Source organism: Cricetulus griseus, chromosome 3, assembly GCF_003668045.3.
Source record: "Cricetulus griseus strain 17A/GY chromosome 3, alternate assembly CriGri-PICRH-1.0, whole genome shotgun sequence".
Classification (NCBI taxonomy): domain Eukaryota; kingdom Metazoa; phylum Chordata; class Mammalia; order Rodentia; family Cricetidae; genus Cricetulus; species Cricetulus griseus.
The window spans coordinates 84,120,789-84,143,413 of NC_048596.1; the positions used below are offsets into that span (position 1 = coordinate 84,120,789).

General features: G+C 41.0%; 1 protein-coding gene across 4 annotated transcripts in view; it reads right to left on the reverse strand.

Moving 5' to 3' along the window:
• Nucb2 (nucleobindin 2) overlaps nucleotides 1–22,625 on the reverse strand; it is a 41,612-nt gene that overhangs the window by 13,430 nt on the left and 5,557 nt on the right. For 2 of the 4 annotated variants that reach the window (XM_035442264.1, XM_035442265.1), the window contains exons 1-8: nucleotides 8,495–8,657; nucleotides 7,747–7,854; nucleotides 5,861–5,987; nucleotides 5,533–5,636; nucleotides 4,236–4,421; nucleotides 3,962–4,052; nucleotides 3,161–3,219; nucleotides 2,975–3,067 (exon numbers count right to left, since the gene is read on the reverse strand). In XM_035442264.1, the coding sequence (XP_035298155.1) occupies nucleotides 2,975–3,067; nucleotides 3,161–3,219; nucleotides 3,962–4,052; nucleotides 4,236–4,421; nucleotides 5,533–5,636; nucleotides 5,861–5,987; nucleotides 7,747–7,854; nucleotides 8,495–8,656 (930 nt within the window). In that variant the 5' untranslated portion in view covers nucleotide 8,657. Of the gene's footprint in view, nucleotides 1–2,974; nucleotides 3,068–3,160; nucleotides 3,220–3,961; nucleotides 4,053–4,235; nucleotides 4,422–5,532; nucleotides 5,637–5,860; nucleotides 5,988–7,746; nucleotides 7,855–8,494; nucleotides 8,658–22,368; nucleotides 22,531–22,625 lie in introns of those variants that run through there. The other 2 variants (XM_027410151.2, XM_027410149.2) reach the window with 2 other exon arrangements.

A 22,625-nucleotide genomic window follows, 5' to 3' on the forward strand; every position in this document is an offset into this window, starting at 1 on the left:
AACAGTAAGCAAGACCCCAATTAAATGCTTTCTTTTATAAGAATTGCCTTGGCTGTGGTGTCTCTTCACAGTAATAGAACAAAGACAGCATGTACCACCACACCTGACCCAACTTTTTTTTTTTTTTTTTTAAGAAATAATATCTAAACCAAAGCAAAAAGTCAAGGGCCTCTCCAAGTCCTCTTCAGTGTTCAGTTCTGGGCAACTTTGGTTACAATGGTGAACTTTAATGACAAAGTAATTAATTTGACACTGGGTCTACAAGACAAGGTCTCCGTTGTCAGTCCAGGCTAACCTCCACTCTACAGAAGCCCCAGTTCAGCACTGAAAGATCAAATATTCCTGTAGAAAGCACTGAAGCTAAACAGCTACCCTGGAGCTAGAGAGATAACTCAGAAGTTAAGAGTACTTGCTGGTCTTGAAGAAGATTAGGGTTCAATTTCCAGAACCCACTTTAGTGGTTCACAAATGCCTGCACTTCTAGTTCCAGTCTATAGAGCATATATGCTGATGGAGGACATCCTATGTTACTCAAGGAATGAAGGAAAGCAGGAAAGTTAACAAGGCCAAGGACAGGCCCAGGCACTGTCACATTCAGACTTGAGGAGGGACAGACAGAGGATTCCAAAGACTTGAAGAAGAGGGTGTGAATTGTATCAGAGTGCCAAAACAACACTGCACTGGCCCAGACAGTGGTCGCCTGACAGGATGGTTGCACTGGGATGGCGAAGGCTATAGCACAATCAACACAGGTTGTGAAGGAAATGAGAGGAGACAAACAGGAAGGGAGGAACAAGACTCTGAGAACAGCCTGGCTGTGAAAGAAAAGTTAATACAGCATCGGTTAAAGGTTGGGATTGGTTCCCAGGGTGGGAAGGAGATGGAGTCTGTCCTCTAGTGGGAGTGATCCAGTAGAGAGACCAAACCTGACTTAAGAGATAAAGGTGGTCAACAGCATGCAGAATGTCTTTGAAGAGAGAGACCAGGACTCCAAGCACGTGAGTAGAGGGCCTTCGACAGGAGCAGCGGCCATGACTACCCACGTATCTGATGCAAGGCAAAATGAATGGTCAGAGTGGCTGGAAGTTTGGTTTGGAAAGACCAAATTTCTCTTGTTTTCACCTATCTTTGTAGGAAACTGAAAGAAAGGGCAGAGGAAGAGGGCATCTTGAGGAGAGCCCAGAATATGTGAGACTTGGATGCTGGAAATGGAGAAGTTAGTGGACCTGGGAGAGTTGCCAGGCCGAGGGTGGGCTAGTGATCTGGGTTCATAGCCTGGAACTAGTGAGGCCAGTAGCATGCTTGTGTTAGTCTCCAGCCACAGCTCCAGTACTGGGGGCCAGGGAGATGCAGCAGCAGGGTCACACAATAGAACAAGCACTGTGCTGAGGCAACTGTCCTTCTACTCCTATTTGTCAGCTATTTAACAACATGTATCACTCTGTTCCTAGAGACCCAAGCCAGGGGAAAAAGAAAACCTCACTGAACAAGTAAAGGTGATAAAATAATCAGTTGCTCTAAAATACAAAAATTAAAATTTTATATCTCTGTAATGGTTTATGTTTGTATTGCAATTACTGCTCTGCCCAATAACAAGGTTCTACATCCCTGCCTCCAGCTCAGCATATGTTGCTGAAACAGCCTGTGAGAGGCACCCATCCTCTCCTGACTGTGGACCCACTTCAGTCAGTGGGATGTGAGCAGACAGGGGGCCTGGATGGCTAGGCATGAGTCTTACACATTACTCCATGAAGCGGTCTTGAGTTTCTTATGTCCCTTATACTGTCCAGTGAGAGAATATTCCTGCAACCTGGGAATGAAGGGTACCAAAAAGCCAAACCACGCTAGGTCCAAGGTCCAAGGGTCCTTCTCATACCCTTGAAGCTTAAGGAAGGTAAATAAGATGTAAATATTTGTTGTCATAATTATTAAGGTAACAGAACTTGAGAATTCTAAAGGCTGAGGACCCCCCTTTCCAAATGTGATTTCAAATTCTGGATTTTTTTTTTTTTTTTTTGTATTTGAGACAGGGTTTCTCTGTGGCTTTGGAGGATGTCTTGGAACTCGCTCAGTAGACCAGGCTGGCCTTGAATCCTCGAACTCACAGAGATCCACCTATCTCTGCCTACCAAATGCTGGTATTAAAGGCACATGCCACCACCACCCGGCTAAATTTTGGATTTTTAAAAAGAAAATTTTGAGACATTTGCACATATATAATGAGGTTTCTTGGGGTTGGGAGCCCAAACAAAATTGACTTATGGTTCATATATACAACTTATACATACAGCCTGAAGGCAACATTATACAATTTAAAAGTAATTTGGTGCATGAAACATAAAAATTCATGGTATAGGCTTTCCTGTATCTCATATCTCTGTCAGTGATCAGAAAGCATTGAATATTAGAGCATTTTGAATTTCTGACTAGGGCTTTTCAACCCATAAAAGTTTGTGTAGGTTTAAAAATGTTAACTATAAAACATCATTGCTTTTTTTTTTTTTTACTGCCCCAAAATGTTTACTGCTGGTATACTATAGTATCATAATCTTGTAAAATATTTTAAAGTGGTTACAAATTACTTTGTTAAAGAAATACAGTATAATATTCTGGTTAAAAATACAAAATCCAATTAAATACCTATTATGGGGGTTGGAGAGATGGCTCAGCAGTTAAAAGCACCTACTGCTCTTGCAGAGGACCCAGGTCCAGTTCCCAGCACCCACATGGCCTCTTACAGCTGTCTGTAACTCCAGTGCCAGGAGATCAGGCATCTTCTTTGGGCCTTCTCAGGTACCAGGCACATCTAAGTACATATATGTACATACAGGCAAACACTCACATACATAAAATAAAAAAAAAAATAAATCTAAAAAATACAAACTGCATATTTATTCTTCCATCTTTTGATAAGAATTAGTGCAATAACTTGAATAATGACAGAAATGGCATACACCCTAACCTTAAAGCATACCTCATTCATGACGTGTTCTCTCATCCTAAGCCTTTCTTCCTCCATTTCTATCATGTCATCCTCTGCATTCCGGGGGTCATACACTTTCTCCAACTAAAAGAAGAAGATGTGACAACCAGCATGAGAGAAAAGGAGATGACTCAGGGGAAGGGAGCAGACGGGACTGAGGACATAACAATTGTTTACCTCTCTTGTGAACAGTGCTTCTAATTCTTGTTCGTCCAGGAATCCATCATTGTTGACATCTAAAGTTTAATAGTTACAAATGCAAAAGCATATTTGAATCCTTCAGGGAACAAATACTTAAAATACAACTATAATGGCTTGCAAAAGTAGTGCTTATGCAAAGTGACAATCGGCTGCAGGAAGGGCTTCATCTTTTTCACAAAGCCTCCAGTCAGCCAAAGGGACAATTCTATATTTGCAGTTCATAATCATGTTTTAGAAAAGTACATACTATCTATTCTTTCCAGAGAGATAGAACAGTATATATAAGAATAAAAATAGTTATAAATAAATAAATAAATATTTAAGCATGGTCTTGCTATGTAGCCCTGACAGGCTTGGTATTCACTATGTAGTCCAGGATAGCCTAACACATGCAGCAATCCTCCTTCCTCAGCTTCCCAAGTGCTGAGATTACAGGTGTCACCACCAGACAACCTTAGTAAAATTTTAATCATCATGTAAAGTTTATTAGATATAACCTAACCAGTCACAAAAGTACCTCCAGTTTACAGAGAGCTTTGGAATGAGTCATACAATGATTCAATAGCAAAAGTGAGCAGAAAGACACAGCTATGATCTAAAATATCTTCTGTGGAGATCAGCTAAAAGACTATTAATAATTTCATCTGAAGGAAAAACTCTAAATATGACAATTGGTAGTACGCAACAGCAAACCATCAGTGATCAATAACGAGGAAATCAAATACAGACTTTTCAAACAGCAGATATAAATATCAATATTTGTATCAAATCTGTTACCATGTAATTTGAAAAATGTCTTGGGGTCAAAGTCATTAGGGTCCAATCCATCAGCCTCTTCCCAAACCTCTTTTAGTTGATCTTTGCTTCCCTGTGAACCAATTTTAAGAAATTGCTCAAAACAAAATATAATCTATGTATATAGACTCAAAAAATATGTCTGAGGAACTTTTCAGAATTAAGACTTGAGAATTATGTGCTAAACTTAGGATAAAATTCTGCTATAAAGAATTCACTTCATCTGAATACAGTTTCCAAAAATCATAGTCCTTACAGGATGATTGACTTTGGGGTGATTTTCATGCTTCCTCCTCATTTCTTCAAATTTAGATTCTTCTTCTTTTCTCTTTTCCTCATTCAGTGTTTTTAAATATTCTCTGCGCTCGTGTTCCTTCATCATCTCATACTTCTTAAACTCTTCATGCCGAGTCCGGTCATATTGCTCCAGATCTGCAGTTGCCTAGGGCACACATATTCAAATCAATATGCTAGAGAAGTGTAAATGGCCATTGTGTTTTCTTCCTCTCTCATGCATGTGTGGGGTGCCTTCGAGTGTGTATATGCATTCACATGTGTGTGGGCATTTGTGTGCAGGTGTGTGTGGATGTGCACGTTGGAAGTCTTCCTTGATTGCTCTCCACCTTATTCACTGAGGCAGGGTCACGAAACTGAGCCCAGAGCTATCTCTCTAGAACAATAAAATAGCTCTTCAATACAGTATGCTCTCTATCAGACGAGGAATAAGAGAGTAAAAGAAACAAATAAACATTGAACTATTCAAAACAGGCTAAATACAAACTGATTTCAAAAAGAAGGAACTAGGTCAAATGTGGACATGACACAAAATGAAAAGTGGTTGACTAAATTTCGTAACCACCCAACTGAAACATCATGTTTGTCAATTCCTCTCATAACTAATACAATAGGTCCATAAACTCTCATCTAAAACCTCCAGGGCCAGCCAGCTGTGGTAGCTCATTCCAGTATTCCCAGAATTCCCTAGCATGTATGAAATTCTGAGTTACTCTCCTAGTACCACACACAATTACAATATATAGTAATACAAAAAATAATAATACATAAGGTAATAAACATTATATAAATATATCATATATAGATACACTAGTAATACAAATTTTAAGGGATTTTCCAAATTTTAGGGCCCAGGGAGGAAGGCCAAATGGAGATGGAAGGAGAGACTTGAGTCACACTGCCTCATGCCAAGAAATACCAGGAAACACCATACCCTGGTAAAGGAAACTGATTCTTCCATAGAACCTTCATAGGCAGGACTTCCTTACAAAGTCTAAACAAAACCTATAGATACCATTGTGACTGGCTAGTTCAAGCCTGGTTCAATGTTTGCAGCATTTTGGATTTGGGGACATGGATAAGCGATGTGTACCATGTTGGTAATGGTATCTGTAGTGAGAAAGCTTAAGCAACCTTCCTCAGAAGATACATATTCTCCAGAGCCTATGAAGGTTATGTTCCCACCTCATCTAGTTTATCTGTCAAATCACAGACCCTCAAAGGAATATCAAGACTCTGCTTTCGGGGCACACCCTCACCGCTTTGATTAGCATATCCAAATCACTGGATTCAAATGTGTCAGGATTCTGGTGGTTTAGGTGTTCGAACTGCTTCAGAAGAAGGTGGTGATTCATGCCAGTATCTGCAAGAGTATGAGAAAATAGCAAATATCAGTCTCAGAGGACACCAAACATTAACCTCTGGCCTCTACACACAAGCACACGTGAGTGTGCACACACTACTCATGCACACACACAAAATCAAATATACCATGCACACATAAAAGAGCATGCTACAAGCACTTTACATAAGCCAAGCCTCAACGAACAAGTACTGCAAGTGCCCTCCCATCATTGCAGAACCTACCTTGAAGGGAATCCAGCTTAGCTTTGATGAGCATTCTCAGCCTTGCTACTTCTTGCCTCTTCAGTTCATCGAGTTTTGTCCTCACATGGTGACTTACTAAGTCCAGCTCTTTGCTCAGCCTCCCACTCTATCAACAAAAATCAATAAATTAGTTTTGTCTAGTATATTCCATTTGAGACCTGAGGTAACAGAGTAAAAAGAGCATTATAGGAACTGTAGAGATGGCTCAGCAGTTAAGAGCATAGGCTGCTCTTCCAGCAGGCCAGGGTGTGGTTCCCAGCATCCACACGGCAGCTCACAACCATCTATAACTCCAGATCCAGAGGACCCAGCACTCCATCTGATGTCTGTGGGCACTGTGTGCACATGACGCACAGACACACAGAAGAAGAACACCTACACATTAAAAATTAAAACAAATATTTTAAAAATGGCATTATCTTAAATTAGTGATAGTTTGGCTAACTCAGAGAAATTTAACATTATAAAAACATTCCTTTCAGAAGTCTCATTTAAACTGGGCATGATGACTCATTCCTATAATACCAGCACTTGAAAGGTGGGGACAGGAGGATCAGGAGTTCAAGTCCAGTCTAGCCTACATGAAATCCTGTCTCCAATAATAATAATAATAATAATAATAATAATAATTAAAATGTAGAGAAATCTATCTCAGTTAGTACAGTGCTTGTCTACCATATAGGAAGGTTAGCAGTGCACAGACCACACCTGAAATCGAAGACAGGAGGATCAAAAATTCTACATGAAGTGTATGTGATGGTGACGCACGCCTTTAATCCCAGCACTTGGGAGGCAGAGGCAGGCAGATCTCTGTGAGTTCAAGACCAGCCTGGTCTATAAGAGCTAGTTCCAGGACAGCCTCCAAAGCCACAGAGAAACCCTGTCTCAAAAAAAAAAAATTCAAAGGCTTTGGCTATACAGTGAGCTTGAGGCCAGCCTGGATTACCTAAGACCCTCCTACGAAAGACAGAAACAAACTATTCCTTCAAAGAAGTTCGTTAAAAAGTTAAAAATGGAGTGGTCATGTGACCCAGCAATTCCATCCCCAGGACTAAAACCTAGAGGCTGAAACACATTAGCACAGAAACTTAAGCATCACTGTTCACAGCAGCATTACTTAGAGCAACCAAAATAAGCAGATATAACCCAAATGTCTTCACAACTGATGAACATTTAAAACCTCCAACAGCCCTTCCTCAGTTTAATTCCTAGAATAGGGGATTATTTCCAGAACCTGAACACACATTGAAACCTATGATGAATAAATCCTTTATATATAATGAAATAGTGTCAAATATAATCTGTACAACTGTACATTTTCAATACAACCAGGACATTATACATAATGGTGTTCTTAGGAGGAAGGCAAATGGTTGCACCTGCTGTATTAATGTAAGATACATACAGCTCATTGTCTCAATCTGGAACTGTTAATCTGGAACTGACCAAAGAATCAGGCCTTAACCTGCTCTTCATCTTTGAATAACTTCCTACTGTCCTCAGAACATGATCTAAGCCACTGCACTTGATGTACATAGCTCCCTGCCATTTGGCCTTTGACTCCAACACCATTATCTGGCCATTCATAGCCTCCATTTCTAACTCCAAAGTGTTTCCTGTACATGGTGTGAGTCACAGCCTTTGCATGTTTGGCTCATACATCAGCCAGCCCCTCCCTCTGCCTTCTACAGTTTAGCTCTGACATAATCTCTTCAGGGAAGAATGACTTTGTGCCTTTTCCCACTGCTTTGTATAGGCCACTTGTCTGTCTTCTACCTTTCTGTGATATAACAGCACAGATCCACCCATCCGATCCACTTCTCAGTGTGATTTTTCTGCCATGCCTGTTGCTGAACTCTACTCACCCTTATTTCCTCTATGTCTGCTTTCTGGAGCTTTTCTCTGAAATGTTGATCTGTTTCTAGAACATCAATCACTTGCTTGAGGTATTCATCGTAGTAAAGTCCGGTGTCCTTCATATCAGAAACCAATAGTCACAGTTCAGAAAGTTTGCCTTGGTCTGAACAGAAAGACTTGCATCCTGGAAAAGCAATTTCTAGCAAAATGGCACCAAGACAGAATGTTCTTTGACAGCTTCAGCAATCAAGAAGATCAAGAGTTTTGAATTGGGACCAATATCTCGGTTTATTACAAGATAAGTGTAAATGTCTTGTGTGATCTAGAAAGGGAAGATTTAAGGTTGGATATGTAGCTAGAATGCATAGGCTGCACATTCCACCCCCACCACTGAAAAACAACACAGTGGTGTGGATGAATTTCTAGGAGGAAAAAATGAATGATCATCTCTCCCTCCTTTGAAAATAACAGTATTTCTCTTTTGAATGATTATTGCTACATTAAAAATGTACTGTGATTAAGTCTTTTATATAACAATTGCACTAAATAGCAGTGGTCAGTGTTCCTGATCACCTGATTCCTGCCCAGGACTCTCCAGAAATAGTTATTCAATGTAGAATTCTATGCACAGACAACATTAGCAATACTTCACGGTCCTTCAGCTGGTCAGAATTTCACATGAGTCATTTAGCAGCAATCCTTGTACTCCACCGGCATAGAATTCATTTAGTTATTCTAATCCACCCATGCACTTACTGGTGGGTCTATCCTTGCACTTTCCACGGGCTCAGTGTTGTGTACTTTGGTCTTGTCTACATCTATAGGCACAGCTTCCAGAGCAGTAAGCATGCACGGGACCAAAAGAAAACAGTACTGTAGCTGGATGATCTTCCACCTCATCTGAAATGAAGAAGTCATTACAGCAAAGTCTGGAAAGATGCTATAAGGCTGTAGACATGTATTCCCAGTGCCAGTGCCAAGTCAATCATATATTCATCCCCAAGAGGTTTAAAAGGGGAAAGAACTCTAGGAAATAAGATGAAAATAGATTATAATTTTTAAAATTGATGCTTATAATTAATCACCAAAGAAAATAGGAGGAGAGCTTCAGGAGTTGGCATGGGCCCATCATCCTAGTACTCTGGTGGCTGAAGCAGGAGGATTGTATGTACCAGGCCAGCATGGGCTACTTGGTGATATCCTGCCTCAAAACAAACAAAGCCTGGTGGGGTGGTGCATAGCTATAATCCCAGCACTTGGGAGATTAGACTGGGAAGACCTTGTCATGTCTGAGACAAGCTTGAGCTACACAGTGAGTTCCAGGCAAGCCAGGATACCAAAGCAAGATCCTGTCTCAAAAATCAAAAGGAAGGAGGGGAGGAGGCAGGAAGGAAATTAAGGGAGAAATGTTTTTCAGCCAAAATTAAAAAGACAAGAAACAAAACTTTGACTTCTAAACTGTATATATAAGAAAACATTTAGGGGCTGGAGGGATGGCTCAGTGGTTAAGAGCACTGACTGTTCTTCCAGAGGTCCTGAGTGCAATTCCCAGCAACCACATGGTGGCTCACAACCGTCTTGAATGAGATCTGCATGCAGGCAGAAGACTGTATACATAATAAATAAATAAAATCTTTTTTAAAAAGTATTAAAAATATATAAAAAAGAAAAAAGAAAACATTTAAAAGTTAGACATGGTGGCTCACTCTCATATCCCAGCACTTGGAAGGCTGAGGCAGGAGGATTGTCATGAGTTCAAGGCCAGCTTGGGCTACATAGTTAAGTTACAGGACACTCTGGGTGCAGAGACATTTAATAAAAAAATAAACAAAAGAAAGTAAACATGGGGCTGGAGAGATGGCTCAGAGGTTAAGAGCACCGATTGCTCTTCCAGAGGTCCTGAGTTCAATTCCCAGCAACCACATGGTGGCTCACAACCATCCGTTATGAGAATTGGTGCCCTCTTCTAATGTGCAGATATACATGGAAGCAGAATGTTGTATACATAATAAATAAATAAATAAATAAAATCTTTAAAAATGTATAAGAAAAAAGAAAGTAAACATTTAGACTATAATGGGAATAAGGAACCAGGGGGAGAGGGTAAGGGTGAGAGGTAGGGGGTGGCAGAAAAGATGGAGATATGAGAGGGTAAAAGACAGAAGGGGTGGGGAGATAAAACATTGCTTGTTTAATGTCATGTGAGGAATCTACATTTAAAACCATGTATTTACACACCTGTGACATAAAACCAGAAAGGGAGCTATTTGTGGAGAGGGGGGAAGGGGGCCCATCGAGAGGAAGAAGACTGGTGGGAAGAGGCAGGGGAAAGTAAACAGGAACAAAACACAATGCATATTATGAAAATATCATAATTAAACCCACTATTTATTTCTTATACTAACTAAAAATGGAAGAAAGCAAGCTGGGTATGGTAATGGCACATGCCTTTAATGCCAGGAGGCAGGTGGATCTCTTTATTTGAGGCCAGTCTGGTCTACAAAGTGAGTTCCAGGTCAACCAAAGTTACACAGAGAAACCCTGTCTGGGGAGGGTGGGGGAGGGGAGAAAAAAAAGAAAGTAGATGGGGCAAAAAAAAAAAAAAAAAAGTTAATTCCATAATGCTCAATACAAGAGGCTACAGAGATGGCTCAGTAGTTAAGAGCACTTGCTGCTCTTGCAGAGAACCTGAGCTCAGTCTTAGCACCCACATCAGATTGCTCACAACTGTACATAACTCCAGTTCCAAAGGATATTCTGGCTTCCACAGGCATCAGGCATGCATGTGGTACAAAAACCACGCAAGAACAAAATAAAGGACACATAAAGTAAAAAATAAATAAACCCTAAAAAAATAAATAAAACAAAGGGCAGCATAGACAGTTGTGAGCACTTGCTGCTGTTCAGAAACATCTGGCAGCTCATAGCCACCTGCAGCTCAAGTTCTAGAGGATTTGGTGCCCTCTTTTGGCTTCTGTGAGTACTACATGCACATGTACAGACATAAAATATAAATATATAAGTATTAAAAAAACAAACAAACAATAACAATAAAAAATAGTGGGAAAACCAGCAAAGCTAGCAAGATTTCCCAGTGGGTAAAGGCATTTCCTAGAAAGGCTAACAAACTGAGTTTGGTCCCTGGGACCCATATTGATGGCTGGAGAGAACTATAACCACTGAAAGCTGTCCTCCACAGGTATCCCATGACACATAGGCATACTCAGATAATGAATGAATGAATGAATGAATGAATGAATGAATGTAAAAAACAAAGCAGAACCAAAGACAAACAAAAAACAGACAGGTAGTGGTGGTGCATGCCTTTAATACCAGCACTCAGGAGGCAGAGGTAGACAGATCTCTGAGTTTGAGGCCAACCTGGTCTACAGAGAGTTCCAGGACAGCCAGGGCTACAAAGAGAAACTTTCTCTCAAAAGAAACAAAACTAGCCCATAACTGCTTTCAAATAAACAGGCCAAAAAATACCAAGTAGGCCAGGTGTGGTAGCACACCCCTGTAATCATAGAACTCAAGAAGCAGAGATGGGAGGATTGCAGCAAGTTTGTGGCCAGTCTGGTATACATAGAAAGTTTTAGGCCAACCAGGGATATATAGAGGAGACTGTGTTTCAAAAATCATGGGTTTATCAGGTTGGAGAGGTTTCTGTAGTACAGTAATTATGTTCACCTCCCACAAGTAGGATGTCAGGGGTTAAAGCAAAAGAGAAAAAGGTTTCACGTATTTTGAATACTATAGTTCACATTTTATTCTGTTTTCATAATGATTCAGTGCTCTAGGTCTCCTGCAAGGATCAGAAATGATTAATATCTGACACTGTGTGCTTACATACATGAAGGCTTAAGCTAGAGATCAGATCAAGAATAATTCTAAGAACATGTACAGCATGGAGGAAGGCATACAGGAAACAGATACAGTACTCAGAAAGCCATAGAAAAGGTCTGAGACCTGAAGTGACTGACACCCAAGCAGGAGGCTACCTGTGAGTAGCTCCTTGGCAGAAATGCAAATTCCCAAGGCCTATGCTGGTCTTGCAAACCACAGACTTGGGAAGAGCCCCACAATCTCTTTTATCAATTCCTGTAGCTAATTCCGAAGCAACGGAAATCATTGCCCTCTGCTGTACTGTTTAGAAGACTTATCTCCAAGGTACTTTGGGGGCTGGGGATGTAGCTGGGCAATAGAAACACTTGCCAATTATGTATAAGGCCCTGCATTTCATCCCCTGCACTAGGGTAGGTAGCAGTGTGTTGATCCAAATATAATAGAAAATGAGTTTATACCTAACAGCAGGGCAGAATCAAATTTAGGTGTATAATCTTCTTTGTTCCCATTTTTGTATGTAGATGGAATGTGGTATACGCCCATGCTTGTGTTCACCTGGTGGCCAGAGACTTCACACCTTGTTTTCTGAGACAAGATTTCTCGGTGGGGCCTGGAGCTTGCTAAGTAGACTAAGCTGGCTGGCTTGGGATCTACTTGTCTTCACTGCCCTGTGCTGTGATTATAAGCACTTGCCACAAAGCCTGGCTTTTTACGTAGGATCTAGAAGTCAAACTCAAATCCTCATTCTTGCACAACAAGCACTTTACCAACTAAGCTATTTTCCCACTGCCCCTCTATACTCCAATGCTAGCTGAAACTAGCCACAGTTGTACCTATGACATCACAATTCAGTCACCGAAATTTTTTAACTTGGGGGATTTCTCTAGACCTCACTATTCTTTCTTTAATGAGACAAGGGTCATGTGGTCCAGGCTGGTCTCAAACTTTCTGTGTAGCCAAGGATAACCTTGAACTCTTGGTTCTTCTTCCTCTTACATGCCTGGACCATCACATCCAGTTCAACCTTAGAATTATAAATCCCACTATCAAATTAGTGAGTAAAGTAGAGGTCTTTTCTGGTACCTAAATCAGAAACACCAATAAAATTGCTTGTGCTCAAACCAATTGTACAAGGTTAAACAATTTATAAAAACCTTTAAATTAAACCTCTAGTAGAACAGGGCTTACAGAGCAAGCCTAACATTATACTGGTAAAGCAAGAAGTTGGTACCAGTCCTCAAACACAAAAGCCAACAGCAAGGCCAGCACAGATCCACTACCAAAGGAAGTTCTTATCTAGAGACTACAGAAAAAGAGATGAATCCAAGAAAAGGCCATACTCTGGAAACTGGCTCTGCCCTAACTCCTGGCTTGCTTCAGGCAGACAGGAAGGATGCTCAGGCTGAGAAGCTGATGGGTCTGTGTTCATTCACTCTGGGTCCAGTTTCAGTTTTACATGGCTAAGACAATTCATCATGATACGCCATTCAAAACCAAAGACTATTTTGTTCTTCAGTCATTTTGAAAAGCCAAAGACTGAGATTTTAAGGAGAAATCTGTGGTTTTAACAATCAAATATAATAGTAAACACAATCAAGAGCAAAAACAACACAAGTTATATGTATGATTCAATCCATGTTAAAATGCCCCAACAGGCAAATCCCTAGAGAAGTAGATTATCACTGCTTAGAGCAGAGGGTATCCGGAGAGGAAAGCAGCAGCAAAGGCTGCTGGGAAGAATTTGTTCAGTGTGGAGGAAACTGTGTTAAGTCAGATAGAGGGGACAGCCATACAACATCAGAGTGCACTAAAATCAATCGACTGAATTTAAATTGAGATGAAGTATAGCTCGGTATGGGGACACATGTAGTGATATATTGTTTATGATTTATTAAAGCTTGCCTGAGGATTCAACCACAAGCCATAGAAGCCAGGCACACACCTTTAATCCCAGCAGCCAGAAACTAGGAGGTGGTATAAACAACTTTAATCCTAGGACTCAGGATTAAGAGGTAGATGGATCTCTCTGAGTCTAAGGCCACCCAGATCTACACAGGAGTGAATCAGTCTAAAATAGAATTATAGCTCACACCTTTTATCCCAGGACTCATAGAGATATATGTCAGGGCATATCAGGATTCAGTATAAGACATTCATTCTCAAGTAATGCTGGAGAGAGGTTACAGTCTGAGGCTTGGTTAGAGCTTGTGGAGACAGGATCAGCCCATTCAGCCTGAGGTACAGGTAAGAAGCTAGTGGCCAGCTGCTTTGCTCTTCTGATATGCATCATGAAGTTTGAACCCCAATATCAGTTTCTGGGTCATTTATCAATTCATGTTACAGACACATGCTGTAATTCTTGCTTCTGGAGTCTAAAGCAGAAAGATTGTGAGCTTAAGGCCAGCCTGGACTACATAGTAAATTCCAGATCAGCCTGGACTACACAGTGAGATGGTCTCTCTCCCTCTCTCTGTGTGTGTGTGTGTGTGTGTGTGTGTGTATTTTTATGTGATAAAACATAAATTACATGATATAAAATCATTTCAATTTTATAAAAAGGGATACTACAAAAAATTCAAGCTAAATGTTCTTAATGTGAAGAAAAAGATATAATTTGTCACCCATGCATGGCATCTATACTAGGCATGCTTTATAATTTTATTTGAAACCAGCACTGCTAAACCAGTTGTGTTCCTATTAGTGTGCTAAATATATAAACGTGTCCATGTATATACACATAAACGCTGTTTTGTATAGCTGACAGCCTCTGCCTTTTTTTCTTTTGTTTTCATTTATTTACTTATTATGTATGTGTGTGCACATGTGACACGGTGAATGTGTGAAGGTCACAGGAGAACCGTTAGGTGTCAGTTCTCTCCTTCCATTATGCAAGTGTAATCTCAGCCTTCTTTTTAAATTTTTAATTAATTAATTTTATTACATATGAGTGTTTTTGCCTGCATGTATATCTATGCATCACATCCATGTAGTGCCTGAGGAGCTCAGAAGAGAGGGTTTGATCCCCTGGAACTGTTGTTACACACAGTTGTGAGCCGCCATGTGGATTCTGGGAACCAAATCTGGGTCATCTGCAAGAGCAACAAGTGTTCCTAACCACAGAGCCATCTCTCCAGCCCCATCTGCCTACTAATTCAAATATTTCCTGTTTAACTGTACTCAGATTACTGATTCTGTTCTTGATCAACTTGATACATGATTCTTTAACTTAATAACTTAGAAATCAGAGATTGTCTTTCAGTTAATTGGAAAAAAAAAAAAACTGATTGGCCAGGTAGTAAGAGCAACACAGGCTTTACTACCCAAATGTCATAAACTTTATTACAGTTTTTCTTACTGTCATAACCTCAGACTTTTTACATTATTGTTATAACTTGCTGGTCTACTCCGTGGTGCATGCCCATGGCCATAGCACTCAGAAGGCTGAAGCAGAAGGACAGCAGAGAGTTTGAGGCCATCCTGGGCTACAAACAAACAAAAGGCTGCAGACATAATTGGTGGTGGAATGCTTGCAGAGCAGGCTTAGATCCCTAAACGCAATCCCCAGACCTACAAGGAAAAAAAGATTAAAGTTTGGCGTTCAAGTGTTCTTCTGTAAGCAAGGAAATAAAGCAGCTGGGTGAGGCAAACACTGCTGTTAGAAGAATAACCTGGCCTTCTCTTTTATGGGCACTAACTGCTTTACCAGACTTTGGACAGAAAGCTACTATACAAAGCCATTTTACTTTACTCTACATTGTGAGACATAAAGAATCCCCTATGAGCAGCGGCAGAGCACAGTTGAGGGCAGCAGAAACTTACTACAGGTCCAATGTGTTTTCCCAAGTACTGAGCTGATATGATGGATGTGCCCATCACTACGGCAAATGTCAAACTGTCAGTAATGTCCTCCTAGCACTGAACAGATGTTTCATAACTTCTAACAAGAAAGGAATGGCTGAGAATATAACTCAGTGGTAGTGCTTATCTAGCATGCATGTGTCAGGCAAAGGGCTTGAAAGCACCATAGGATGAAAGTCAAAGCTGATTTAAGTCCATGGGAAACACTGACAAACTTCTGATGCTCTCTCACATGCCTCAAAATAATAACACTAAAGTGAGAAAGAGACTGGCATAAGAGAATGGGCTTTTTGCTCTTTTGAAACACGGTCTTGCTATATATATAGTCCAGGCTGACATCAAACTCACGGTGACCCTCCTGCCTCAGCCTCCTAAATGTTGAGATTACAGGTATGCAACAGTGTACATATAATGGTTTTTATTTTTTGAAATGTTCATTTATCTACTTGTTTGTTCTTAGATAAGCTGGTGTGGATAACTAAGGATGGCTTTGAACTTCTGATCCTCCTGCCTCTACCTCCTGGAGTGCTGAGATTATGGATGTACACTGACACGCTCAGCTTATGCAGTGGTGGGGACTGACCCCAAGGCTTTGTGCATGGTGGGCAAGCACTCTGCAGACTAAGCCATTCCCAGCCAACTATCTTTGGTTCCTGCAGACTTATGCTCATTTCATCAGGTCACACAAGATATTTCGGCGACAACTCTGAGGATGTCCATAGTGCAAGCCTCTCTTCGAGAACACTGAATCCAGTAGGTCCACATGCTGGGATGAACCCAGGGCTTCCTGCATCCAAGTAGGCACTCTATCAACTGAACTGCATCTCCAGTCCATGAGTGGGTTTTTAGAGCACTCCACTGAAAGACTATCAGAAAAATAGCTGGCCAAAGAGGCTGATCCATTACATTTGAAACTACAAAGCAGCTTCCCAAAGATGTTACCGTATGCTCTCGTGGGGGTCGCAGCAACACAGCTAAAGAAGAGTGGCTAAATCTGAGTTAAATGCTGAAGTGCCTGGTGTAACCTACTGAGCGTGTTAGCTTAGCTCCTGAAGCCTTCTGATACCATGTGATGAGCAGTTAAGGAACAAGACGCCTGGAAAAGAACACAGATTGGTAGTGATGCTCCACAGCTGACAGCTGTCAGTGCTTCTGGTTAACAAACCATTTAAAGAGTTTGGGGAACAACACAGAGCTGAAAGCTGTCTGCCAGCTTATGGTCACACCAAGAAAGCTCCAGCACCAAAGCTTGGGAAACTCAAGTTACAGGATTAGAAGAAACTGCCAGGCAATGGGGCCTGACAAGAAAATGCAGGACTGGAGAGATGGTGCAGCAGTTAAGGACACTGGCTCCTTTTCCAGAGGCCACAGTTCAATTCCCAGCACCCAAATAGTGATTCACAGCTGTCTGTAACTCCAGTCCCAGGGGATCTGACACCCTCTCTGGTCTCCTTGGACACTGCATGCATGTGATACTCATACATGCAGGCTAAACACTCATACATAAAAGAAAAATAAATCTTTTTATAAATGCTACACAAAAGCTGTATGTGCATGTATGTCTAATCTTTAAAGGCTCTTTCAGTAAGCAAAATGGAACTGTGAGTGATATAACAAGTATGGCTGCCTCAGTTTTCATTGACAGTATTTTTTTTTTCTTACATGCCATACATTCTCGTGTCCTGTCAGTAAAACACGGGAATCCTAAGTGTGAAATCTACCATCTTCTTTAGGACTTTCTATTTACCTGAACTTTTAATATTCACTGCCTCTCCTTCTTATGTCATGTGGAGATCAGAGGAACGCTGAAGAAGTCAGTTCACTCCTTCTACCACCTAGGTCGATGAACAGAACTCAGGTCATAGGCTCAGCAGAAGCAGCAGCAGCTGCAGCAGCAGCAGCAGTGCCTTTACCTACTGAGCCATCTCAACAGTCCCACTGCTCGCTCCTTTTTGATCAATGGAAATCATTCTAGTCAGGCAATGGTGGCGCATGCCTTTAATCCCAGCACTCAGGAGGCAGAGGCAGGAGGATCTCTGAGAACTTTGAGGCCAGTCTGGTCTACAGAGTGGTTCCAGGACAGAGGAAGCTACACAGAGAAACCCTATCTTGAAAAAAATAACAAAAAGAAAACTATTTTAAACATATTCCCCTCATAAGATTTTAGTCTTTTGTGCTCATTCTAGATATAACTAGAACAATTAATTACTTAGGTCCTTAATAAAGACTCAATAAATATCAACTGTTATGGCACCAGAAGAAATGGGAAGTGTTCACATACATTAGGTGAAAAGAAATGACAGAGAAATCTCTTTAAACACCAACATAATGTCAAAAGTGTCAGATCCATTTATAGACTTCATCAACTGGGAAACGTATGCATCTTGCACAGGAAAGCTGAGGAAAAAAGATGGGTAACCCTGTCTACTTCCCTGACCAGATCAATAGGAGTGGCCATCTTTCCTTTATCATTCCTCTCCCTCCCTCCAATACAGACCCTGAAAGGAGACAGTGTGCTAACTGCTGACCAGGAGATGGAGCCAAACATTACAAATTGACAATAACTTCTCTAAGAGCAGAATAAACTCACTGTACAGTCCAGGCCGGTCTCCTTCCAAGCAGTCCTGCCTCACCCTTCCCAATGCAGAGATCACAGGCAGGAGCCACCACATCTATCAGAAGGCAGGAGGATGTTTTGTTTTGTTTTGTTTCCAGATTGCCTTGAACTTACTATATAGCCAAGGATGACCTGAATCTTCCTACCTCCATCTTCCTGGGTGTTTGGACTACAGGTGTGCACCTTCACACCCAGTTCATAAGGTGCCAGCAACTGAACCCAGGGCTTGGTGCATGCCAGGCAAACACTTGACCAATGAGTATATCCCCAACCCCATGATAAGACAACATGAAACGTACAGGTCCAGAAGGAATCACAGCCTTCCCTACGTATCCAGTAAATCCAAAACAGCCAAGTTCCAAGTCCAGAAAAAAACAAATCAAAGCTGTGACTCATACACAGAGCCAGATTTCTTAGCTATGAAATCACTCAAGGAGTCAAGTAGTAATTCAGTTAAGAGTATAAACTATATGGGGGGGGGGGATATCATGTGGTGGTGTGTGTTCACATGCAAGGCAGAGAGACTGGGGCTACAGGTACATAAGGGATCATGCCCAGATCTTTACCTGAGTTCTGGGAATTTTTGTTTTGTTTTGGTTTGGTGTTTGGTTTTTGAGACAGAGTTTCTCTCTGTAGCTTTACAGCCTGTCCTGAAACTTGCTCTGTAGATTAGACTGGCCTCTAACTCACTGAGATCAGCCTGCCCCTGCCACCTGAGTGCTGGAATTATAGGTGTGTGCCACCACCACCCTGAGAGTTCTAGGGATTTGAACTCAGATCCTCATGCTTGGACACCAAGCCTTCTTACCCATCTTCTTAGCCCTGCCCCTGACTTTGTGAGTCTTTTTTCTCCCCCGCCTCCCCCCCCCCCCGCCTTTTAAAAAATTTTTCCTCCCTTAATCCTCCCTTTTGCTCTTCTTTTTAAGGCTGAAGTATGTTTGGTTTTTTTTTTTTTTTTTGAATGTTTATGTGTTAAGTATCCATATCAAATACTACAAAAGAAAACAAAGATACATAGGATAGATGCTTCTTCAACATAGAAGTCTTTAATATTGTGAGAGAGGCAGGTTTTTCTAAGCAATTTAGAGAGGGGAAAGTTACTTTTAAAACAATACACTGAACAGCTATTTTCTGTTAATGAAAAAAAGTGATAAATTTTATTTTATTCATTTAGTTTTATATATGTGGGTGTTTTGCCTGCATGTATGTCTATGCACCATGCATATATAGTGCACACAGAGGCCAGAAGAGGGTGTCAGATCCCCTGGAACTGGAGTTACAGCCAGTTGTGAGACACCTTGTGGGTGGTGGGACTTGAACCCAGGTCTACTGGTAGAGCAGCCAGTGCTCTTAACTACTGAGCCATCTCTCCAGCCCTGAAAAAAAAAAGTTTTGTTTTTTTGTTTTGTTTTGTTTTTAACTAAGCTGAGCCCAACATGTAGGAGGCTAAGACATGAGGGATGGTAGGTACTAAGTGTGAGACTAGCCTGGACTACAGAGTAAGACTGTGTCAAGCCACCAAAGCAAAACAAAATATGGGATATTAGCGTGGTATTCAGGGATAGACATATTTAGTCTGATGACTCAAATGTCAAGTGCCTTTTAAATCCAACGAGAGGCTCAGAAGACACTTATTATGGGAGAGAACTTGCTTAGCGTTACAGGGCTGCACAAAACCCAACATGGTGGTTCCTGCCTGTAATCCCCACACTAGATAGGTAGAAGTTGAAGAATCAGAAGTTCAAGGTCATTTTCAGTTCCACAGTGAGATCAAGGCCAGTCAGAAGTTGTGTACCACCATACCTGACCATGCCCAAGTATTAAGAGGAAAAGTACAAGAGCTTGTGAAATGTAAACACACTTCATAGATATAAAATCTTAATCTCTCTTTATCTCTTGACTATAAACACTAAACTACTGATTGACTCCTTAGATTCTTCCTCACTTAAAATTCCATGCTCTGAATTGCTGTTTCATTTTCTCAAGGTTGTTAATTTAAATTCACCTTTTTACACCAAAATAATGACAACTGAACCTTGTATCCCAGGCTAGCCTCCAACTCCTGATCCTCCAGCCTCTACCTACCTCCAAAATTCTAGGATTACAGCCGTGTTCCACAATACCTGGCCATCTGAACCATTTTAAATGACAAAATATGGTGTCTGTAAGTCTTTACAAGGAAAACTTGTAAAGAAAATATTGGCCTGCCTTGAGGCTGGGTATATGTAGCTCTGTATAGAGGAGGTGAGGAGCATTGTGAGACCCTGATTTCAACTCTAATACTGGTCCCCAAAAATGGTATACTTAAATTATGCAAGGGCAGTACTGGAATAAAAATTTCATGGACAGGTAAGAGCTAAGTGACTTTAAACCAACCAACTCCTTTCAACTAGCAATGCAGGCAAACAGGTGTCCTGTGTGACCATCCCAAATGCAAAGAATATACCAAAAGGAGATACACTTATCAATACAGTAACTTTTGATGACTGGTCGGGTGACACCCTTGGGAAAAGGTCTCTATCATTCTAGTGTCTTGCTTACATAACTGCTTGCAGTTGGACAGATGTCAGCTCATCTCTACACAACCATCAGTTGCACAACAACTATCCACTGAACACGTATGGGTGGTTTTTTTTTTTTTTTTGGTTTTTTTTTTTTTTTTAAGTAACCAAAACAAACCTCCAAACAAGAGAGAGGTACCTCTGTAATGAATCATGGAATGAAAGAAAAACACAGCCAAGCACCAGGACACAGGCCTGTAATCACAACAATAGAGGCAGGCTAGTTCAACAGACTGGCTGTATTCTGAGTTCCAGACCATCCAGGACTATATAACAAGATCCTGTCTCAAGAAAATACAAAGAATTAGAAGAAACAAACAAACCACCAAAGAAAATAACAGAAATGTAGTATAGAAAACAGATAGTTTCTTTCTCTAGGCAGTGGTCAGGCCTGAGGCTTGCTCCCATCACTAAAGGCACATAAGTCACTGCCAAGGCCCTGAGCTCAGAAGTGAGAGGAGGAAGCTCCACCTGTGGCAGAAACTTCTGCTTTCCCACTGATATCCAAATTTTCCTTCCTTCTCAGTAGCATAAACCCCATTTTATTGAGGGCAGCCACATCTCCAGCTTTGCTTCCTTGAAGCCTGAGCTTTGGTTCAGGGAGTCTTCAATGAGAGAGAATGCATTTTTCTTTGTCTTTGCCTTGCTGCCTGGAACCCCACTGTGACAGTGGAGGTCTGGCAGCCATCTTTGATTTTGAGAACTATGGGAACCTTAGGGGCAACAGATCAAAACTAGATTTGGTCTCTCAGACTACTTTACAAAGTCACTCGGCCTACTCTGAACTATTACTTCAAGAATTATTTTAGATGTTGGAGAGATGGCTCAGCACTAAGAGCACTGGCTGCTCTTCCAGAGAACCTAAGTTCAGCTCTCTGCATCCTCATGGCTGTTCACAACCGCCTGTCATTCCAGTTCCGGGGATATGACACCCTCCTCTGGTCTCTTGAGGGCACCAGGAACACACATGGTACAGACATGAATGCAAGCAAAACACACATACACATGAAACAAAATTTAAATTTAAAAACAGAGCTATTTTATGGACTAGAGAGATGGCTCAGTGCTTAAGAGCAGACACTTCTCTTGACCCAAGTTCCACTCTAAGCATCTATTTTGGACGGTTCATAATCACTTGCAATTGCAGCTGAAACTGCCAGGCTGAAATACCTCTGGCCTCTGAAGGCACTCATGGGAGCACACATACACTTTCACATTAAATTAATTAAACCTTTAAAAAATTACATCGGCCAGATGTGGTGCCGAGTGCTTATAATCCCATCACACAGGGAGCTATGGCAGGAGAATTGCTGTCACCACAAGGCCAGCCTGACCTACACAGAGAGTCTTTACTTTCTCTCTCATAAAGAAAATTATTTTAAATGACAAAAAAAATCTGTGTGTTTAAGCCACCACTGTGTCTGGGTTGTTGGGTTTTTTGTTTGGTTGGTTGGTTTTTTTTTTTTTTTTTTTTAATTGTTGTTATTGTTTAGGGGTTGTTTTTATTTATTTATTTATTTTGAGGGTTTTTTGAGACAGGATTTCTCTGTGTAGCCCTGGCTGTCCTGGAACAGGCTGGCCTCAACCTCTCAGAGATCAGCCTGCTCTGCCTCTTGAGTGTTTGGATTAGAGATATGTGCCACCACCAGGTTTCCATTATGTCTGTTTTCTTTCCTATGTTTTATTACTGTTGATGGTGACAGCTGTTTTTGTTTGGCACAAAAGACAATTCTTCACTGAACACTTACCTTGAGACAGGCTAAAGGTTTTACCTTTGTTTTTTTTCTTTTTTCACAGATGAGGCCACTGAGATCTCTAGGGGTAAGATGATCTACACAATATTACGTTTTGGAGAACAGATCTTGGCTCCTGGCCCAGTTTTTTCTCCTTGAAAAACTGACTCTTGGATTCTGAATGGAGAGAGATTAAACATAACAATGAATTATAAACATATCCTTATTTAGTGGCAACAGTACACAAGAATATGTGCTATTATATACATAGT